We start from the raw sequence: 20,138 nt of genomic DNA on the forward strand, positions 1-20,138 counted from the left end.
TGTAAGCTTGGGCAAGGGAATCAAAGGTAAAAATATTGCAAAGTTTAATTAAATGGCTTGTTACATGTAGAGGCTCACACAGGACTGGAAACATAAAAAATTCTAAAAAATGAATACTTTAAAATGAAAGAAAAATTGGTTTTAGAAATTTAAATATCTCAAAATGTTGCTACCTACAAGTTAGATACATCACCTGTTACAGAAAAATGTTGTTTTTAAAACAGGAAATAGTTAAAGCAAAGTAATGGAATATATTTTGAATTTTTCACAAGCAAGTATCTGTGATGATTAGCATGAGAAACAACAGTAGTTAAGTTTGACAGGAGGGTAAATTGACATTTTATGACTGCATCCTAGTTTCTTTTGAGATATGAAAAAATGCTAGCGGTTTCTTTTTAGCACATTTTGGGGAAAATAAAGCCAAATGGAGCCATGTGGGAGCATAACACTTGTGATACACGGTACATTAGCCTATGCTTCAAACAAATATACCTGCATGTTTTCTGAGTACATTTACATTTTATAGTGCATGTATCATCATAACAGAAGAAACTGAGACATCATAGAAAAAATATAATGTAACTTTAGATATTTGTAATATTTTATGGCCACTGCAAAGAACATTCATGTTCTCAAGGGTCCTACTCTTGGTCAAATAAATAAGCCTTATTGCATTCTAATAATGAAACACTTCTACCTTTTTTCTGGCAGAATCTCATCTATTTCTTCTGATCATCATTCTCTAGCCACAAAAAAGTCAACCAGCACTGCACATAAAAACTGCTAATATAAAAACACATAAAATCCAACAAACCTGATTCCAAGATTCATAGCCTCAGCAGTTCCAATCATACTGATAGCTAAGAGCATGTTGTTGCAGATCTTCGCTGCCTGAAAATAAATTAAATACCTAGTAAGATTCTCCGTTTCCATGTAGATATCACATAGGATTTTTTTTCATCCAGCTCCAACGGGATTTTTGACGGTATATGTTTAAACAACCTTTCCCTAAATGTAACACCTGTAAGTACCAATGTACTATAGGCATCAGGTCAATGAAGGTTGACCTATAGATACTTCAGATAGTGTGAAATATTTTTGTTTTGCTAGCACAGTAACTCCGCTTGCTTTGCTTTGAGTGTGTGGGCTACCTACTCTCTCAGACTATACCATAAATCTATTTCTACTGCATAATTTTTTTTAAAAAATTGTGACCATCGAAAAGTACAATCTTAACAAGCCAAATTGAGAAAATGCTAGTTCAGATGTGTATTATTGGTTACCAAGCCAAGATGCTGGGTAATGGTACCATGAGATATTTTGTAGAAGAATTTTCACCTTTTTGCTGATACCACCATCTTATACTGGATTTCATTGTGGATTTTGGTTCTAGATAATTTACTTGGGGTAGATAAAAGGGAATTGGGTTAAAATGGAAGACAAATATGGTAACAAAAAGGGAAAGGCCAGGCTGATTGAATACCAAACATTCAGCAAGCATTACCTGTCCAGTTCCAACCTCTCCGCAGTAGATCACATTGGAACCCATGCATGTCAGCAGTTCTTTGGCAGCATCAAACTCTTGTTCCACTCCACCAACCATGAACGTAAGGTTCCCAGCTCGAGCAGCTCCAACACCTGAATTGAGAGGAAAACATTAGATTCAATACCAACCTTTTAAAGGATAGAACACTCATGTGTTTAACTTTGTACTTGTGAATAATCCCATGGAAGTCAATAGTCCTATTCATGTGCACAGTTAAGTTTGGGTTTGAGTTTCTGCAGGATCAAGACCTTGATTCTTAAACACGTAATCAGGGTATATATATAAACCCAGCAAAGCATTCATCTAAAATTACTGGAGAGTTTGTTGTTGTTTTTTGAACATTGTATTAATGCCGAGAGGTAAAGTATAGTCATACATCAAACTTACTTGAAATTCCAAAATTTAATTTTGTATAGTTTCACATAAAAATAGTCACCATTTTGTGCAATTCCGCATCTCTCTGAATTCAACTTTATCTTAAGTTTTTAAAGAAATGACTATTTTGGAATCAACAACACAATCCTGCAGGTTATTGATGGGAAGCTATCTTTGCTCAAAAACAAGACCATTTTTGATCAGACTATTACATAACTTAGTAAACTTTGTGAAAAGTTGACCCGTTTTCAAATTTATAATGAAATCCAAAAAACAAAGACATAAAAGGCTTAACATCTGATTTATTTTTAAGTAAATTAACATTTCGTTACAAATATTTTGCATACTTCTAATCAGAAATAGAAGATCTATTTTTCTGAATTAAGGGAACTTGAGACCAATTTCCCACATATAATTTATAAGGGAAAAATGTATTGCATAGCAATGTAAAAAAAGTTTAAACAGGCAGAGGGGAAAAAATGATTAAACACACAATATTTACAACTTCATTCCTATAAATCTGTCCCACCTTTATCAAGGGTCAGCAAACAAAGACGATAATTCATTGGCTACAGAATTTCAAAATGGCAACACATCAAGTTTTAGCTTATGGTATCTTTTGTTCTAGGAGGAAATAAACAAGTCTGATGTGAATTGCATCCTCTTCAACCCCTTCTCCCAGCCAAAACTGATTTTAATGGATGTAACTGCCAGGTAAATTTGGCCCAAGGAGACTACTTGGAAAAGTGATTAGCAACTTAGCTTTACAATTCATTTTGCAATACAGCTAGGAACCTAGACACTATAAATTGTCTACACTATGCATCGAACCTTGGCCTATTAGAACAAACTGCTGCAAGTAATGGCCTACTTCTGAATTTAATATATTCAAGCAGTTCGTGTTTTTACAAATAAAAAATCCAAGTACGGGAATTCATTTTTCTTCCACATTTAACTATTTTGTTTCTGCAAAAAATCAAACTGTGTCTTTCCGTTAGGGTCCATACAGCTTTTAACCAATTAGTTACAATAACAACGATTATTAAATGTTTGAATTGCAGTAGTAGTAGAGGTCTAATTGGCATCGGGCCTCATTGTGCTAGATGTTGTAACATATGAAGATACAATCCCAAAATGCTTATAGCCTAAGGCAAATCAGCATTACCTTTGTAAAAACTAGCCTGGAAAAGCCATCAGAGCAAAAATCCTTCTTTTAAAATGACATTCAATGGGACACTTGCTCCATTTAGTTTTTCCTATTACACGGAAGCATTTGACCTTTTTTTAAAAGGGTCACTTTTATAAGAGTATGATTGGACCCCAATCTCAATGAAATCCATGGCAAAACCATCACAATAACTGAAAACCCAGTTAAAATGCAGAGGTTTTGATTAATTGGTCTGTAGCAGTGCACTACCTTGAACCACTCTCCTGGTAAGTCATGCCCCTATCTCTGCAGGTGCAAAAGGCCCCAAGGCAATGGAACCTGTGCTGTACTGCTACACAATGAAGGGGTCAGGATTGGAGTAGGGGATTGGACTGTCTTTGTATGTAGAGCCCATCTCCGTGGTAAGATGGGCATCATAGGTTTTTTAACAGTGTGGCACTGCCAGAGTATCCACCACTATCTTCCCAACACTATAAACTCCAAAGTTTCAGCAGACGGGGACAGGAGCCTGGATTTGGTGCCTACATGAACACATAATTGTCATCTTGTTGGCTATTAATTTACCATGCAACATGTCTGCAAAGATCACTACATTAATAAATGCTTTGCAATGATTTTCATCCTGTTCCTCTAGCTATTTTTATGCAAACCACATCACGACCTTTATTACTAATCCTGTGATCTGACCTGCAGCAAATTAAGTGGACAATTTAAGTCAAAGCTTACAAACAAAATCCAACACTATCCATCATAGGTCAATAGCCTTGTATCTAGATTACAGACTGCTAAATAGCTTCAGAGAGTCATTTATTAGAGCAAAATTAATGCTGACAATAGTTTTCAGCTGGTTAATCTTTTGACAGCTGCACTCTCTCACTCATTCAAATGCTTACATTTCAAGTACAAAAAATTAAATTAGTTAAGCAAAAGAAAGAAAAAATTTGTTTTATAATGAGGAAGCTTTGGAAATATCTACTTTTAAAAACAAAAAACCATTTATATCATGATGGGCTTTTCCATCAAGATTCCTGACCAACTGTCAGCCAACCGATCAGAAACAAACAAGCAATCCAGCGAACACACAGTATTGGTAATTTGTGGTTAATTCAGCCTCAAGATATTGTGACTTCAGCTCCAAATGGAAGCAAAAGGGCATAAGGACATGCACAACACTAATTTCATTTCATTATTTTGGAGTATAATAAAATATCAGCACTATAGTTCTTAACACTACTTGAGGAGAGAGCATGAAGGAGGTACAGTGGCCTGAATTTAAAGGAAGAGCATTGGTCCTTAGGGAATGGCTGATAAGAAATTACATTTGTGATCAGTATAAGATTTCACTTGTAAGATTCTCTCCTCCAGCGAGCCAACATCATTTGATCCACAAGGTCCCAATACTGCACTGGGTTTCTCCAGAGTTGCCTCCATTTCTCTGAAGTCTTATTGAAGTCCTGATAGCAGAATGCAAAGCAGGATCGGGAACCAATTTAGCACACTGCCCCATATTCTACTTTTCTTATCATATAGTCACACGACTATAACAGTACAGAACAGAGAGAGAGAGAAAACATTTTTCTTACAACAAAAATATTAACAAATTAAAATTTAAAATCTAAGATAATTTATTGCTGCTGGAAGGTATGGGCCAATCTGAAATCTTGAAGGCAGAGCCCTCTAGAACAAAAGACCTACTCCCTTAAATACAGGAGGGACCACAGATCTAGGAATCAACTAAACACTGGGAACAACAAAATGATAAAACAGCAATGGAGGTGGAGGTCAAAGATTTAAAATGAGGGAACTGTATGGGGACACTGAACAGAGAACCCCACACAGCACTCACTGCTCCCTGAAGGAATCCAAGGAGTGAGCAGAGGTCACCCAGAGAAACTCTGCATAGAGAAGAGAATTGACCAGGAAATGAAAATAAGACACACATTCTCAGAGAGCCTCCCCATCAAGCTTCTACTTCCTGGACTGGTAGATGGCTATCTTGGCCACTGCCAGTTGAAGGTTGATGGGGATGTCTCACAATTTCATAGAGTCATAGATGGGGTGTGCATAGAGGGAGTAGAAGTAGGGAAATGTTGCAGCCAGAACCAGCAAGATGTTCTGCAGGAGCCAGAAGAGGGGTGCAACCTGGCGGAATGGAGGTAGGTATGTCAGGGGCTCTCTATCTAGCTGCCTGTAAGGTACTGGACTGACAGCTTTGGAGTCTGAAGTCCTCTATTTGTATACTGAATGGGTACAACATTAGGTAGTAGCAGCAACATTGTTATGCAATGTACCTCAGCCAATCTAGAAGGGCCACCTATGGGGTGAGAATTAGTTCAGTTTCCACAATCCTCTTTTCAAACTGCCAGAGGTGTAGCCAATTAGTGTTAAAAGTGGTGATATGGACACTTGTCTACTAAAACCTGGATCACAGAATCATAGAAGATTACGGTTGGAAGAGACCTCAGGAGGTCATCTAGTCCAACCCCCTGCTCAAAGCAGAACCAACCCCAACTAAATCATCCCAGTCAGGGCTTTGTCAAGCCGGGCCTCGAAAACCTTTAAGAATGGAGATTCCACCACCATCCTAGGTAACGCATTCCAGTGCTTCACCACTCTCCTTGTGAAATAGTTTTTCCTAATATCCAACCTAGACCTCTCCCACTGCAACTTGAGACCATTGCTCCTTGTTCTGTCATCTGCCACCACTGAGAACAGCCTTGCTCCATCCTCTTTGGAACCCCTCTTCAAGATGGAGAACACCCGCTCATTTCACTGGGGCCCAAGAGCCTTCAGATGGTAATGGTAACTGGTCACTACTGACCTGGGCCAGTCAGGTCACTACTGAACTGGAACAGGTTTGTGCTAAATGACCTACAAGTGAAAAGCTCTGTACCTAATCAGTAATCCCTCAAACACCTATTTCTCCCAATTAATTTAGCCTCATTTTTTTAAAACTCACAGCATCTTATATCTTGAAAAATCATGAGGTGTGCATAAGGCATACTGGTATGGCAGTATTTCCAGCTCTAAGAGCTAGGCTTTTTACAACCAGCACTCTCCAAATATTTGCAATGGTAAGAACAATTTGCTAATACCCAGCTTGTTTATTCTTTAGGAATGTGAACTGAAAATCACTGAAAAAAATAACTGATTGCATTTACATGTAAATGATTTGCTCTTATTTTAGAGCACCATTCACCTTCTCCCCAAACAAAACATAGTACATTAAAAAAAATAATAACAGACCAACATTCCAAGGGTGTGCATTATCCAGTTACATTGTTGAAAACACAAAGCTTCCCATTGCACCTAGGGGGTGTGCATATACCAAGATAATCAGAGTCTTGCTGCGTGTTGTGTATACATACACATGCACACACACTTTGTAAATGATTTTATTGTTGACAAGTTAGAAAGAAAAACTAAATTTAGCTTATCCATTGATTATGAAAACTGTATGATCCTGTGACTGTTCTGGAGACTGCAGCTCCCACCTTCACCCTGCCTTTTAGAACTGTGAGAGGTTTAGGCATAAATATCTATTTCTTCCTTGTTCTATTATGTATACAGTGGATTGAAAAATGTTGTATTTAAAACTAATTTATGATCTGAAACAGATTTAAAAAGCAAAAAAGAAACAGGGTTAGAGTTTTAATCCTCTCCTGTTTTACAATGTCGTACCTTCTAGTGTGAGAGTTTTAAGCTTTGACTGTTATGCTTTGGAAAATGCAAGAGAACACTAGCTCCTTATTCCAGTATTTCTGCAAAAATACAGTTAAAGGACTATAATCCCCTAAAACAAGTAGCTTCTTGTCATCTCTTTGCTGCCTTTCACATAGGCTTAACTTGAGAGCTGCATGTGTTTGTTTTCTTTTAAGGGTTATGCGATTCTTATTAAAATTCTTGCCAGCTCCCATGAAAAACTTTGTCTTAAGCAGTGCACAAGTTACACACTAAGCACCAAGATACAGAAAGAAAAATTCTGTGAAGGTTACCATTGTTTTGTTATATGCAAAACCAAACCCAAACAAACCAAAACAAACAAAAAGCACTTAGAGGAAATGCCAGTTATAAACCTCAATCAAAATTAAAAGCAAAATTATTTAAATTCTGATATGTACAATAGCAGATTAAATGTCACATAATCATACAAAGACAATAAGGGAACCATTTTCTTCCACTAGTTTGCTAAAAATAGACTTAGGATGTCTCAGACTTGGGAAGTTAGAGGAATGCTCCTAGAATTTCCAACAAAAGTAAGTATATTTCTTAATATTATGCAATCAGCATCTAAGGTAGCCATACAAAGCTATTTTATGGCTATATAACTAAACACAGTAAATCACTTAATTTATTTAAAAGAACTTAAAGGTTTTAACCAGTCTGCCATCAAAAGAGATAAAGAAGAGGGCCGATGGGACCTGGGCTGCAATGTGAGCCGTCTTTAAAATGCAATTGTTCTAATCATTTTCTACAGATGCAGCCTCACAAGGGGCTGCTGTCAAAGGGACCATTTACGACTTGTTATGGTGTCTCTATTGTTTACCAGCGACATGCGCTAAAAAGGCGACAGCTGGGACAGAAAGCTGCTACTCAACGAACAATATAATCCCGTGAAAGTAATCAACAAATTTAAGGGTGTTAATTAACTTTACACTTTATCATGTTCAATTAGTTGTCCTTTCTAGAAAAGATTGCCGTGCACAATCGGTTTAGAGCGTGCCATGTTTGATTTGTAAGTGATCACTGTTTCTGTTTCAGAGTCCATGTCAGATGTTCTCTTGGGTTTTGGTGACACAGATGAATGGCTCTGCACATGTTAGGGTGTGATCTGGTTTAACATAAACCAGCATAACATAACCCCTTGTTACCGTATTGTTGGCCTTATCCAGGATGGAAACAACATGCACACATGCGCGCACGCACACACAAAAATATACCCACAAATAACTATTGAGGTGGTTCTACAGACAATACAGAGTTTAGTTTCTGCTGAAACACAGACACACATAAATGGACAATTTTTCATCATTATTTCTCAAAGCAAGACTTGTCTTTTAGGGGCACGTTTGGGATCATTTCCTCCCAGCAAGATCTCTAGTTTTGCTGCATTATGCACTATACACAAGAATGTTCTTACATTTTACAAAATGCACATAGCCCTTTTAATCGCAGCTGAACAAATGCTGGATAGATGCAGTAAGTGCTGATGTATATAAAATTCTAGACTATGATTTTGAAATTTCTGTGCTATTTTTATAATGGTAGGAATTCTACAAGAATGTTATATTAATCTGTAATTACAATTTGCCTTTTTCTCCCTTTAATGCACCTGTTCCTGCTTGCTAATGGGACAAGACAAACCTCATGATGAAGCGACAATGTATTCACAAGTGCACCTTAATGAAAGTCACTGCAGTTTCTCTGTATTGATAAATAGAACTCTGCATCAAAATATTTCATAAGCTATTGATGTCTGAACAAAAATGAAAACTAAGGGTTAGGTCAGTGCTTTGAAGAAGTATGTCTTAGTGCTCAGTATTCGGATTCCTAACAAAAAGAGTTTGTTAAGGAAGCCTCAGTAATATCTCTCTCTCTCTCTTTCTCTAGAATAATCTAGTTATATGATTTATTGAAATATGTCTACACAAAGACAAGATTAACTAGCAGATTCTTGGATAACATGTCAACTAACTACATGCTGACAATCGTTTATCTAGTTATATTGTGCACAAAAAATCTTCATTAAAAAAATTCAGAAAAGTTGTTAATTGTGAAAGCTAATAATGGGCTAAATTAAATATTTAAGAAGGAAATTATAGGCTATATCTGAAATAGCTGAAACCACAAAACACAGCAGCAGAAAACATTCATTTTGTGCAGAAGATCTGCAGGGAGAAGGGAAGCGGTCGATAGATCCCTAAATTGGAAGCAATAGCTGCTCTTCTATCCCAAGTTGGCAGCTGCTACATTTGCAGACCTGGTTCATTATTTACCCATAATGACCATCAAGCTCCAGTCAAAGTCAAATCACAACAACTGTCAGCAGCTCTTTTAATTAGCCTTGTTTGAATTCAGATAAATATCACAATGGCCCAGCTTCTGCTGAAAGGAGCAACAGAACGCTGTAAGAGGTGAGCAGCTCTGACTTCAGAACCATCAGACTGTGTTGAAATCTAAAGAACTGAAGTAAGTACAATATATAGGTGTATTTTTTAAAAAACCTGAAAAGGGGATGCAAGCGGTTCTTTTCACAATCTCCCCACCATGGCCCATAATTCCTGTTTATGACAAAATTTGTGCATCTGAATTCTCAACTCATGAAGCATTACTCTAAAGTCTAAAAAAGTAAACATCTTAATGCTTTAATTTTCTCCTTGTTTAGAATGGTTTAATTATACTTCTAAATGCTCAGTTTTGCATATTTTGCAAAATTGAATCAAAATTAAGGAATGTACATATATACAGGATTATCCTCTCTCCTAATTTATCTCCTTCTGTTTGTTATCCTCAGGGAACGTAATTTTCCTTTGCATCAAGCCACTCTCATTCTTCCTGTGTCAGCAGTAGAATAATAATCTTTCCACCTCCTCCCTCCAAGTATGGACAAGTATAAAAAGGAAGATCGGATTGGACAGTGTGCATTACCAACAGGACCCCCAGAAACCATATACTTGAATGAAGGTAGAGCAGATTGAAAAGGAGAACGTGTGTGGATGAGGTGCTCAGTTTGTTAGCATCTCCGTTCTGGATGGGCCAGCATGAGATGGAGTATTAAAATATCTGACTTTGTTTTCTAGAAGCATGTTAAAAAAATATACAAGCATGCAGAAGTGACTGTTGCATCTCTTAATACTTATATTGCAATCGGGATTGGGCCCAACTACGTTAGGTGCTGTACAAATACAAAAGATAATAGCAGTCCCTCTCCTAAATAATGTATACTGTCTAAAGCCCTAATCCTGCATCATAATCAGTGAAGAACTGCTGTGCCTGCTCAGAGCCCCACTGACTTCAATAGAGATATTCAGGGATTCTAATGCATTGACTTTCACATGCGTGCATGCATCACAAGGATATATGGATATAAGCCATAGATCCATATGGGTGTTGCAGTAATACAGTGTGTGCCTGTAGGGCACAGATGAGATTCAGTTAAACACCACCAGGGATCCAAGGTGGTGCATATGGAAGGATAAGGAACTGGTAAAACCAAAATCGGAATGGTTAATGAGAAGATTTATGCTTTGAAAGGAAGTGTTGAGTGAAATTACGTAGGGATCAATACATGAACTTAGTCAGGGACACCAAAAAAGTAATAAAACCTCCAACTAATTTATATATGTTATATGAGATGCTGAAACACAGAAAACAATATGCATTCTTACTAATTACAGTACAAAAGACAGAGCAGAAGCTATAGTCAAGAAAGTTTAATGTGAAAGGAATAGATCATGACAAATTTACAAGAAGCTTTCAAGAAATCATTGACACCTCAGAAATTATTAGCCAAAGAAAATAGGTCACAAAAAGGTAACTATATGTAGAAGTTACTGTAGCTTCTGCGACAAAATACAAGCCCAAAGAAAGTTATGATGAGGTTGTTCTGTATGCTGCAATTTATAAAGTACTGTGTTCAGTTCTGGTCACTGTAATGTCAGAGAGAGAGATTACAGCGCTTGAAAAGCTGCCGAATAGGGTAAAAAGGCTACTGCTCCACTAGGAAAGGAAATAAATTATGATGACAAAGTACAAGAAAATTCTTTTACCTTTACATTTGTAATGCCTAAAATAGTATATACCTAAAACCTGTACAGAATAATTTAAAAGCAGTAGGTAATGCCAGTGTTCTTCCCAGTCCCCTGGTCAAATACAAATCCTGACAAAAAAGATTAGTGTTCATATTTGAATTCTGGAATTTATTGCCTTACCTCCAATGGCTGACATTTAACTCAGGTGCCCAAATCCTCATGCACATCTACAGTGCTATATTCCAAAATATTAAAATGACAATTGCCTTGGCAGTATGTGGAAAGAAAAGCAGTCTCTCAGAAAGTCAGAGCCCAAGTCTTAGGGCTTTACAAATCATAAGGCAACACCTTGAATTTTACCCAGCGGGGAACAGGAACATGGTACAACTGGCAAAGAACTGATGCAATATGTTCCTGGCATCAATTATGCCAAGATTCAGAGCCATCTTCAAGGATAGCCCAGTAAGATCATACTGCACTGAGGCAGTTATGACGGGATTTATGGACCCCACACTAAACCAGGGCAAGACACAGAGCAGTACTGGCTTAGGGAGGTCCCACCCCATAGCAGCTAAAGGGCATACTTCAGGTGAAGGGATAGTCTAAAAGGGTACTGGTAGCACAGGGGAAGGAGCTGCAGGAAGTGAGAATGAGGACTGGAACTGTGAGGGGCATGGCTATAGTATTGTTAAGGCTACTCTGAAAGCAGTGATTCAGATCCCCCCAACTGTGGGAGTTGGAAACTCACTAGAGCCTGGGAACAAGAGGTGAGCATCCCACTGTCAGACTAAACAGATACTCCTAAATCTGTGACCACGCCCCACACAGAGGAGCCGCAGCCTGATCAGAACCAACCTAAGGGGGAGTGCAATTCAGGGTGGACCAAAGAGCGATACAGACACTGTAATGCCCCTTTGTGACCCTGGGATGTAGGTGCTCTTATCTTGCTCCCCCACCCCTCTGCCGTAACAGAACCCTAAGTGGAGAGGACACTCAGGAGGACTGAGACATACCGCATACACCGCCCCTCCAGAATGACCAGATCAGAAAGAATTGTGGAGCCACTGCCTGACCACTCGTCCAGCTTGCTATCAGACTGACTCGCTTATACCAAGCTAAAGGAAAGAGATGTCTGCATAACCACACCTAGGTCCTGATTGAGAAAAAGATAGCTAACGCATTACCAAAAGTGGATAAAGTGGCTCTCTTGGCCAATACCATCACCACCACCACAGGTTCCAGTAGTACAGTAGAACCTCAGAGTTACGAACACCTCAGGAATGGAAGTTGTTCGTAACTCTGAAATGTCCATAACTCTGAACAAAACATTATGGCTGTTCTTTCAAAAGTTTACAACTGAACATTGACTTAATACAGCTTTGAAACTTTAAAAGCAGCATTTTTCATCTGCATATTAATCATCTTTAATTTAAACGAAGCAAGCACAGAAACAGTTTCCTTACCTTGTCAAATCTTTTTTAAACTTTCCCGTTATTTTTTTAGTAGTTTACATTTAACAAGTACTGTATACTATACAGCACAGGTTTTCAAACTTCGGTCTGTGGACCACCAGTGGTCCGCAAGCTCCATTCAGGTGGCTAGAGCGGCCAGAGAAAGAGGCGACTTTCCCCAGCTCCAGGGCTGCAGCTGCCAGGGAGAGACGGCCCTCCTTCCCAGCCCAGCTCAGTGGCTGCCACGGTGGGGGAGAAAGGAGAGACCCCCCTCCTTCCCAGCCCCAGTTTGGGGGCTGCCATGGCGCGGGAAAGAGGGCACATCCATCACATTTGAAAGGTAAGACTGCTGATATTAAAATATGAGTTGTGTGCCTTTATTTCTAGAATAAAAAAAGCTAATTATTATTAAGGGTTTTTTTTATCTGGCGCTTTTATCCAAAGCTCTTTACAATAGTTATCTAATGGTACAAACAACATTTGGAAAGATCGTTAAATGGTCCGCCGAGACCCTCAGCAATTTTCAAGTGGTCCACGGAAAAAAGGTTTTCGAACCACTGCACAGTATTTGCCCCCTCCCCTCCCTTTTTTTTGGTCTCTCTCTGCTGCCTGATTGCATACTTTTGGTTCCAAATGAGGTGTGTGGTTGACTGGTCAGTTCGTAACTCTGGTGTTCGTAACTCTGAGGTTCTACCGTATATAGGAATATGAAAATATCCCTGAACTGTGAATCTTGTGAACAAATGGCAAACAAACTCTCAATTAAAGGGGCAGTAGCCATCCCTGCTATACACTCAAAATCCTTCCGCCAACCTACTAGCATCATCTCCATCTCTTTGCATTAAGTTTCATGTTCCACACATCTAAATCCCAATCCGTCATGTGCTGCAAAAGCAAAAGACATTTCATTGTCTAGGTCTAAATAAGAGACCATAACACAGTGAACTTGAGTGGTGAAAGAACAGAACCTTGTGGTACCCTGTGAGAAAGATCTCTCATGACAGATGAATAGTTATAAAGCCCCACTTCAGATCGCTGAGAAATGAAAGAATGGAAACACAGAAGGAAGAGCTAGCCAGGGTCTGCAGACAAGTCAACATCTCATAGTTACTGGTATCAAAAGTAAAATGACAGAACCATGAGTCAACATGGTCATCACAATTTTTACTGTCATCTATCTTGACTGATGAATATAAATAGCAAGTTCATCAACACACCTGCAGTTGGACAGACTTACCCCTCTCTGCATATACAAGGAACAATTGGCCATAGTCCACAAATGGTCACAGTCCACCATGTTTTGGGACTGGATTGTACTTTGTTTTATCTGATTCTATGAGTCTTAAATACATTAATACCATTTAGAATACAGATATCAACTCAAGAGTTTAAACCTCAATTTTACAACAGGGAAATGAGTGATTTTTCTCTTTCAAGGAAAAAAGGATTTAGAATTTTTATTTTTATTAATTTTAAAGTATTTTCCAGTAATAGCACCACAGGAATAACACAATACCAAAAAGACACAGCAAAAGAATTTGTCTAATACAAACAGGAGAACAAAACTATTCCCTATGCTTCAGAAACGGTGCCTTTGCCCTTCCCCTTCTCTCTCTATATCCCCCTATAGGTCCCTGTTCACCAAAACGCTTACCTACATACAGTTGAATAGGAAAGGTCCTAAGCATGTGCATAAGTCCCTCATCAAGACAGACTTAAGGATATACTTAAGTATTTTGTTTAATCAGGGACTCGCTTAAAAAACAACAACAGCTGCACAGTCCTGAAGTCTGCCCAGGTATCTGTAGCCACTTCTAATTGTGTGGCCGGAATAAGGAAATCATTCAAACAGAATATGACAAATAAGTTTTTTTTTTAGAAAACACTGAACAACTTAGAGAAGAGGGGGATGGGAGGGAGACTCCCAGCTCCCAGATTTATAGTTTCAAATTCAAGGAGCAAAAAAATATGGACGAGAAGAAAGTGTGCATATGTACATAATTATGCTTTTTGTAAAATAAGAGTATTCAACAGTAGCAATAATTAAATTCTCAAACAATATAACAAATTTTATATACATTAGATCTATATAAAACCTGAAAAGTGATACATAATACACCTCAAAAGAAATCCAGTGCTGATGTTTTCTATTGGAGGCTTGCCCACCAAAAAAGTTTGAATTTTAACTATGGAGTAGTCTATGACTTAATATCTAATAGAATTTTATTGGATCAAAAGGGAAAAGCTTTTAAAAATACAGAACTGCTGGTTACATTCTAAGCTTGTGAACCACTATGTCACACTAAACTAAATGGGAGAGGAGGTGCTAAGATTTAGAACTTTCTGGATAATCTGAGACACCATAAAAATGAGTTTTAGATGCTGCTATCCTTACTCCCACCCATTTTAACTTTTGATCTTTACAGGGTACAGTAAACAATCCACATTCTATTTTCTTTCTTACAACTTCTCCTCCTAAATACAAATTTACTTGCAAGGTGTGTTTTCACTTAATTTTGTATCCATAATGCAATCAAATATTTTCCTCAAATAATTTCAGTTTAACCAAACAAAGGAAATTACAGAAGTTTTTATCCAGCAGTGGAAGAGCCAAGTGATGTAGCAATGCAAGCCTATGAACAAATGCTACGAAAGCAACCTGAAGAGAAACATTACAGAACTTACATTTGATGAATTACTTGACGGTGATTATAAAATTCTCTCTTACAAAAAATATCCTACTTGGATCCTCTAGCCACAGCTCCCTTATTACTCCTCTTCCAGAATAGTTAGGTTTTCTTATTTCACAGAACCCTATCCCATGATACTGCACTTCAGTGTAAGCTTTAATGCATTCAATGCCCTCAAAAATTACCTGATGTAATTTACACATTAATTTAGAGCAGCTATGATTAAAATCACATTGAACTCTTGAAATACTTCTTAATACAAAGTTTAACATGGAAATATAAAAAGTAGACTGAAAAATCTCAGAGCAGAAAGCAGAAATATATCATTAGATCTCACCTTTCTACTTAAATATATTGTAGCTTTACAAATCTTTATACACTCCACAGACTTCATTTCCATGGAAATGAGAATGTTTTCAATTTGTTTAATATAATGAATCAAAGTTCAAAAAAGCTCCACAACAAAATTGTCAACTTTTTAAAATAAATATAGTTTCCCCAACATCATTGCATTAACTCACTTGCAAAAAAAACCCAAATACTGCTAACTACTTTTCTTTAAAGGTAAATGTTTGCTACAGTATTAAATAAAATGCCAGGCTCTTCCACTTAAAAGGAAAAAAAGGAAAATTGCCTTTTGCCCATGAACAGAATTAAGAGGGTAACAAAGTTAATTATTTCTCATAATCAGTAATTATGATTAGATAAGAGAGTCTTTGGTAATGAACTGCTCTAATGATGGAGGACTTGCATCCCAAGAAATATAATAGTATATTAGCATAACTGTGTATGCAAAGTACATAGAACCACTGCCACAGTTAACTTGTCATTGAATGATTAAATAGGAATTCATAATTAGAAAAAATCCACAGTGTAATTTATTGGCTTTCCTGACAGTTCTGGTTCATTAGAAGTTGATTACCAAACAGTGACCTCTAGTGGCCCAGGATTTTCTCATGCTCTCTTGTTCTCTTAAAGAGACAGTTTTCAGCTGGTATTTAACCTAAAAGGCAATTAATTTGAGGAGTTAAAATATGTTTTTCTTGCACATTCTAGTCAGTTTTTCCTCTTCCTGTACCCCTAAAATATATGCACAGTGCAAAGTATAGTTCTAGAAAAATGTTTACCTTACTGTGACCATTTATAAAATATACAAATGTATATTCTAGCTGAAAGAACAGGAAATGTTGAACTCAGTCTGAAAGAATTCAGCATTACGGTTAACATGTTTTTCACATTAATGAATATTTATATACCAATTAACATATGGACAGCATGTCTTCCAACAGTATTAGAATCATCAGTTATCTAGTGCTGGATGTAGAAATTAGACTAGCTCATTTTTTTAAGTACTCCTTGATATCAGAAGTATAGTGCTGTTAAGCACCAGAAGACTGACTCATATAAAGAAAAGCCTCCCAGATCTGTTCTGAGGAGAATAAGCACAGGTTATTTGGTGTAAGGCATCCATTTAGCTGTAAAGCTGCAATACACATTTGACCTGCACTTCAAAAGCACACATCTTCCCCCCATTATGATCCATTATGATATGTTGCTTTCTCTCATCTCTAGAACAATGATGCGGTGTTAAGATAAAAACATATTTTGCCATCTATTTCAACAGTGAATGGCAAGTAAGAGAATAATTTAGAAGCCCCCAACAAAATTTATTTTTTAAATGAGAACTTACATTTTACAATATATAGGAAAAACAGCTTTTTAATTAGTTGATTTTAGTTTTGCATCAAGTTATATTTTCTTTTAGCTCTGGAAAATGCATTTTTGTTTTGATTGTTTGTGAAGCCTTTCACACAGACTGACTATGAAAATAATATCCCTTAATTAGGAAGAGCAGAAAATGCGAAGTGTTCAGGTTTCTGTTTCATACAAAACAGAGATTTTTCACCCAGGACCATTCCAGCTTCTCAAATAGGGAATACTGCTCTCGACCTCATATATCACAGTCAGCTTGAACAATTTTTGCCTGCATAGGGAGTGGAAAGGATGGGGGGTAGGGATGGACACCCACTTTCCTTGATTCACCATTTCTGTAGACTGTTCATAAGATTCCAGTTGTTTGTGACTATGATTTAATATAGTGGCTGGATAATGAGTTGGGCTTCCCACAGCAAACGAAGCACCATTTAATGCTATTATCAACAGTTCATGACCCACCAGCACGAAATGTCAGCCTGATTAATCTAAATGCCGCTGACCTCAGAAAAGAAAAGCCACCTTATTGTCAGAATATTTTATATATTAAAAATACAGAGAATATAAACATCTGATTAAGCAAAATCTTTAAAATAAAATCTATTTGCTTTTGCTCTGCTGTATGCCTTAAAATATGCAAAGCCACAAAATAACACGTTTTTAATAAAATGCATTTCATCTGCTAGACTAGAATGCAACCCTTTAGAAGATATGCCTCACTATACATTAAAATATACAGTGTTGTTGTAGCCATGTTGGTCCCAGGATATTAGAGAGACAAGGTGGGTGAGGTAATATCTTTTATTGGATCAATTTCTGTTAGCAAGAGAGACAAGCTTTTGAGTTTACACAGAGCTTACACTGACCTGAAGAGCAGTTCTGTGTAAGCTTGAAAACTTGTCTCCCTCACCAACTGAAGCTCGGTACTGTACAATAAAATAACATTTGAAAGGGGAGTTTAAAAACGTTGTCTTACCTTTTGTATGTCATCAAATTAGGTTTAGTTTAAGAGTTGCTTCTGTCAATTGATACTATGATATAATAATAAGAAATTGTTCATTTTTCCTCTGAAATCAATGAGTTTGCATGACATTCAAGTCAGTGCAGAATTTGGCCTGTGTATTAGAATTTTCTACTTCTATTTCCTTTAATTTGGGGGCTACATAAACAAGATAGGAATATGCTCCCATATCTTCTACCAAAAATAAAGCAGAGTTTAAATGGTCCATCTTGAAATCCAGACTTTTTGTTTTGCAAAGAGAAATTATTACCTAAAAAAGATAAAGGAGCAGTTTTTAAGGAGCAGTTATTTAATGAAACTGTATGGCTCATAGAAGAAAGTTAATTTTGCCTAGCAGTGCTTAACAAGTTTACTGGGTGTAGATTAGAAATCTCTAAAGCTCCATATGAATTGAATTTAACAGAAACATTCTTCTCCCACATCTACCTCACAATGGTCAATTTTGTTCCCACAATTCTGAAACACCACATTAACAGCCCTAGTTAGCAGGTCAGCAGATTTTTATGGATCACTTCACTCCCTGATAAAAGTTTTGGTTTTTTTAAGACCACAAACTGCAATAAAGCTGATAATAATTTGGCTAATCCTTCCTATAAACTCTCCTTCCAAGATCTCTTTCAGACTAAAGCAGACAGGCATATGATGAAAGACCTAGAACTATTAAGTCTCGTTTCAGTATTTCTATACATCACAATATGTAAATTCCTCATAACAGATACAATATTACTTAGAAAAAACAAAACTAGCCATCATATCAGAAATTTGGTAATTAAAATAGAGAAACCAATATCCCAAGCTAAAGCTGAAAGGGCTATAATAGAAACAACATAAAATTGGGCAAGATGGCTCCACTGCTAGGTTTTTAAAATCTTTTTGGAAGAAATTAATCCTTTTAATTGAGTACATTCTCTACAGAAATAAAAAAGAGTAGGCTCCAGGAAACTATGCAGTATGTATTAGAATACTGATAGGACCTACACTCTCTCTTTGTGCTGTGAGCCAATCACTTCTCCATACAGACATCAGAAATTATGCCAAAATACAGGCAATAAGACTACTTAAACCAGGGGTGGGCAAACTACAGCCCGCGGGCCAGATCCGGCCCCTCAGGGCTTTGGATCCAGCTCGCGGAATTGCCCCCCGTGGCGCCATGGGCCCGGCACCACTCTCAGAAGCAGCCCCCGGGCGGAGGGGGGGGGGCACGAGGGCTCCATATGCGTTGCCATGCCTCCAGGCACCGCCCCCTGCAGCTCCCATTGGCTGGGAATGGGGAACTGCGGCCAATGGGCGCTTCGGGGGAGGTAACTGGAGGCGCAGCAAGGGCAGTGCACGCAGAGCCCTCTGCCCTCCCACCCCCAGGGGCCACAGCGCTTCCTGGAGCGGAGCAGAGCGGTGCAGCATGGGGCCAGGGCAGGCATGCAGAGAGCCTGCCCTGGCCCCGGTGAGCGCCACTGCCACCCCAGAGCCACTTTAGTTAAGCGGCGCCGGGTCGGAGCTTGAAACCCCTCCTGCACCCCCCCAACCCTCCTCCCTGAGCCCCCTCATACACCCCACACCCCTCCTCTGCCCCAATCCTTTGCCCTGAGCCCCTTTCTGCGCACTGCACCCCCTCCCACACTCCCTCCCACACCCCAACCCCCTGCCCCGGCCCCGCATACAATTTCCCCACCCAGATATGGCCCTCAGCCCAAAAAGTTTGCCCACCCCTGACTAAAACAGATCAATACCAAACAGTTTGGTTTTATTTCTGGAAGATCATCCTCAAACAATCTATGACACACATTGAACTGTAACCATTTGGCCCATATGAAGAGACAGGAATTTGCCTTGTCACCTCCTGACATATAGAAGGTCTTTGAGTGGGTTGACTGGCCTTTCCTAGTGGGCTGCCTTGAATGCTATGGATTGAAATGTAGAAAACAAATATATACATTACAGTTAACATCAGAAGCTAACATCTTACTACAGAAATACTCCTGAAAACTAAATCCAGACAAAGGATGCCCACTCTCACATTCCTGTTTTATCAAACATTGCAAGAAGGCCTCACTGTATTAGGCACTGTACAAATATATAACAAGTGATGGTTCCCATCCCAAAATGTTCTCAATTATAAAATAAAGACAAACCAGTAGGCCAGGCTGGAATGAGAGAGCAGGAGGACGACGACGACAGTAAACAGAAATAGTAGGATATTTTAGCACAGGCTGTTTCCACAATTTTAGCCAACTGGTAGAAATAAATCATTATCCAACACTTACCTAGCCTGTAACCAGATGGTTGTTTTCTGTATGCATTACAGCAGAGGTGAGGAGGGACTTAAAGAAGGAAATGGTGGTGGCTTTATGGATTTTGTCTGGAGATTTTCTGTTGCAATAGAGGCAGCATGGACAAAGCATCAAGATGCTTGCAGGAGAATTCAA

At 38.2% G+C, this 20,138-nt stretch overlaps 1 protein-coding gene across 1 annotated transcript in view; it reads right to left on the reverse strand.

Annotated features, from left to right (window-relative positions):
- HIBADH (3-hydroxyisobutyrate dehydrogenase) overlaps positions 1-20,138 on the reverse strand; it is a 120,677-nt gene that overhangs the window by 18,711 nt on the left and 81,828 nt on the right. The window contains exons 5-6 of the mRNA XM_034760693.1: positions 1,505-1,638; positions 815-891 (exon numbers count right to left, since the gene is read on the reverse strand). Of these exons, the coding sequence (XP_034616584.1) occupies positions 815-891; positions 1,505-1,638 (211 nt within the window). The remainder of the gene's footprint in view (positions 1-814; positions 892-1,504; positions 1,639-20,138) is intronic.

The sequence above is a fragment of the Trachemys scripta genome, chromosome 2, assembly GCF_013100865.1.
Source record: "Trachemys scripta elegans isolate TJP31775 chromosome 2, CAS_Tse_1.0, whole genome shotgun sequence".
In the NCBI taxonomy this organism is placed as follows: Eukaryota; Metazoa; Chordata; order Testudines; family Emydidae; genus Trachemys; species Trachemys scripta.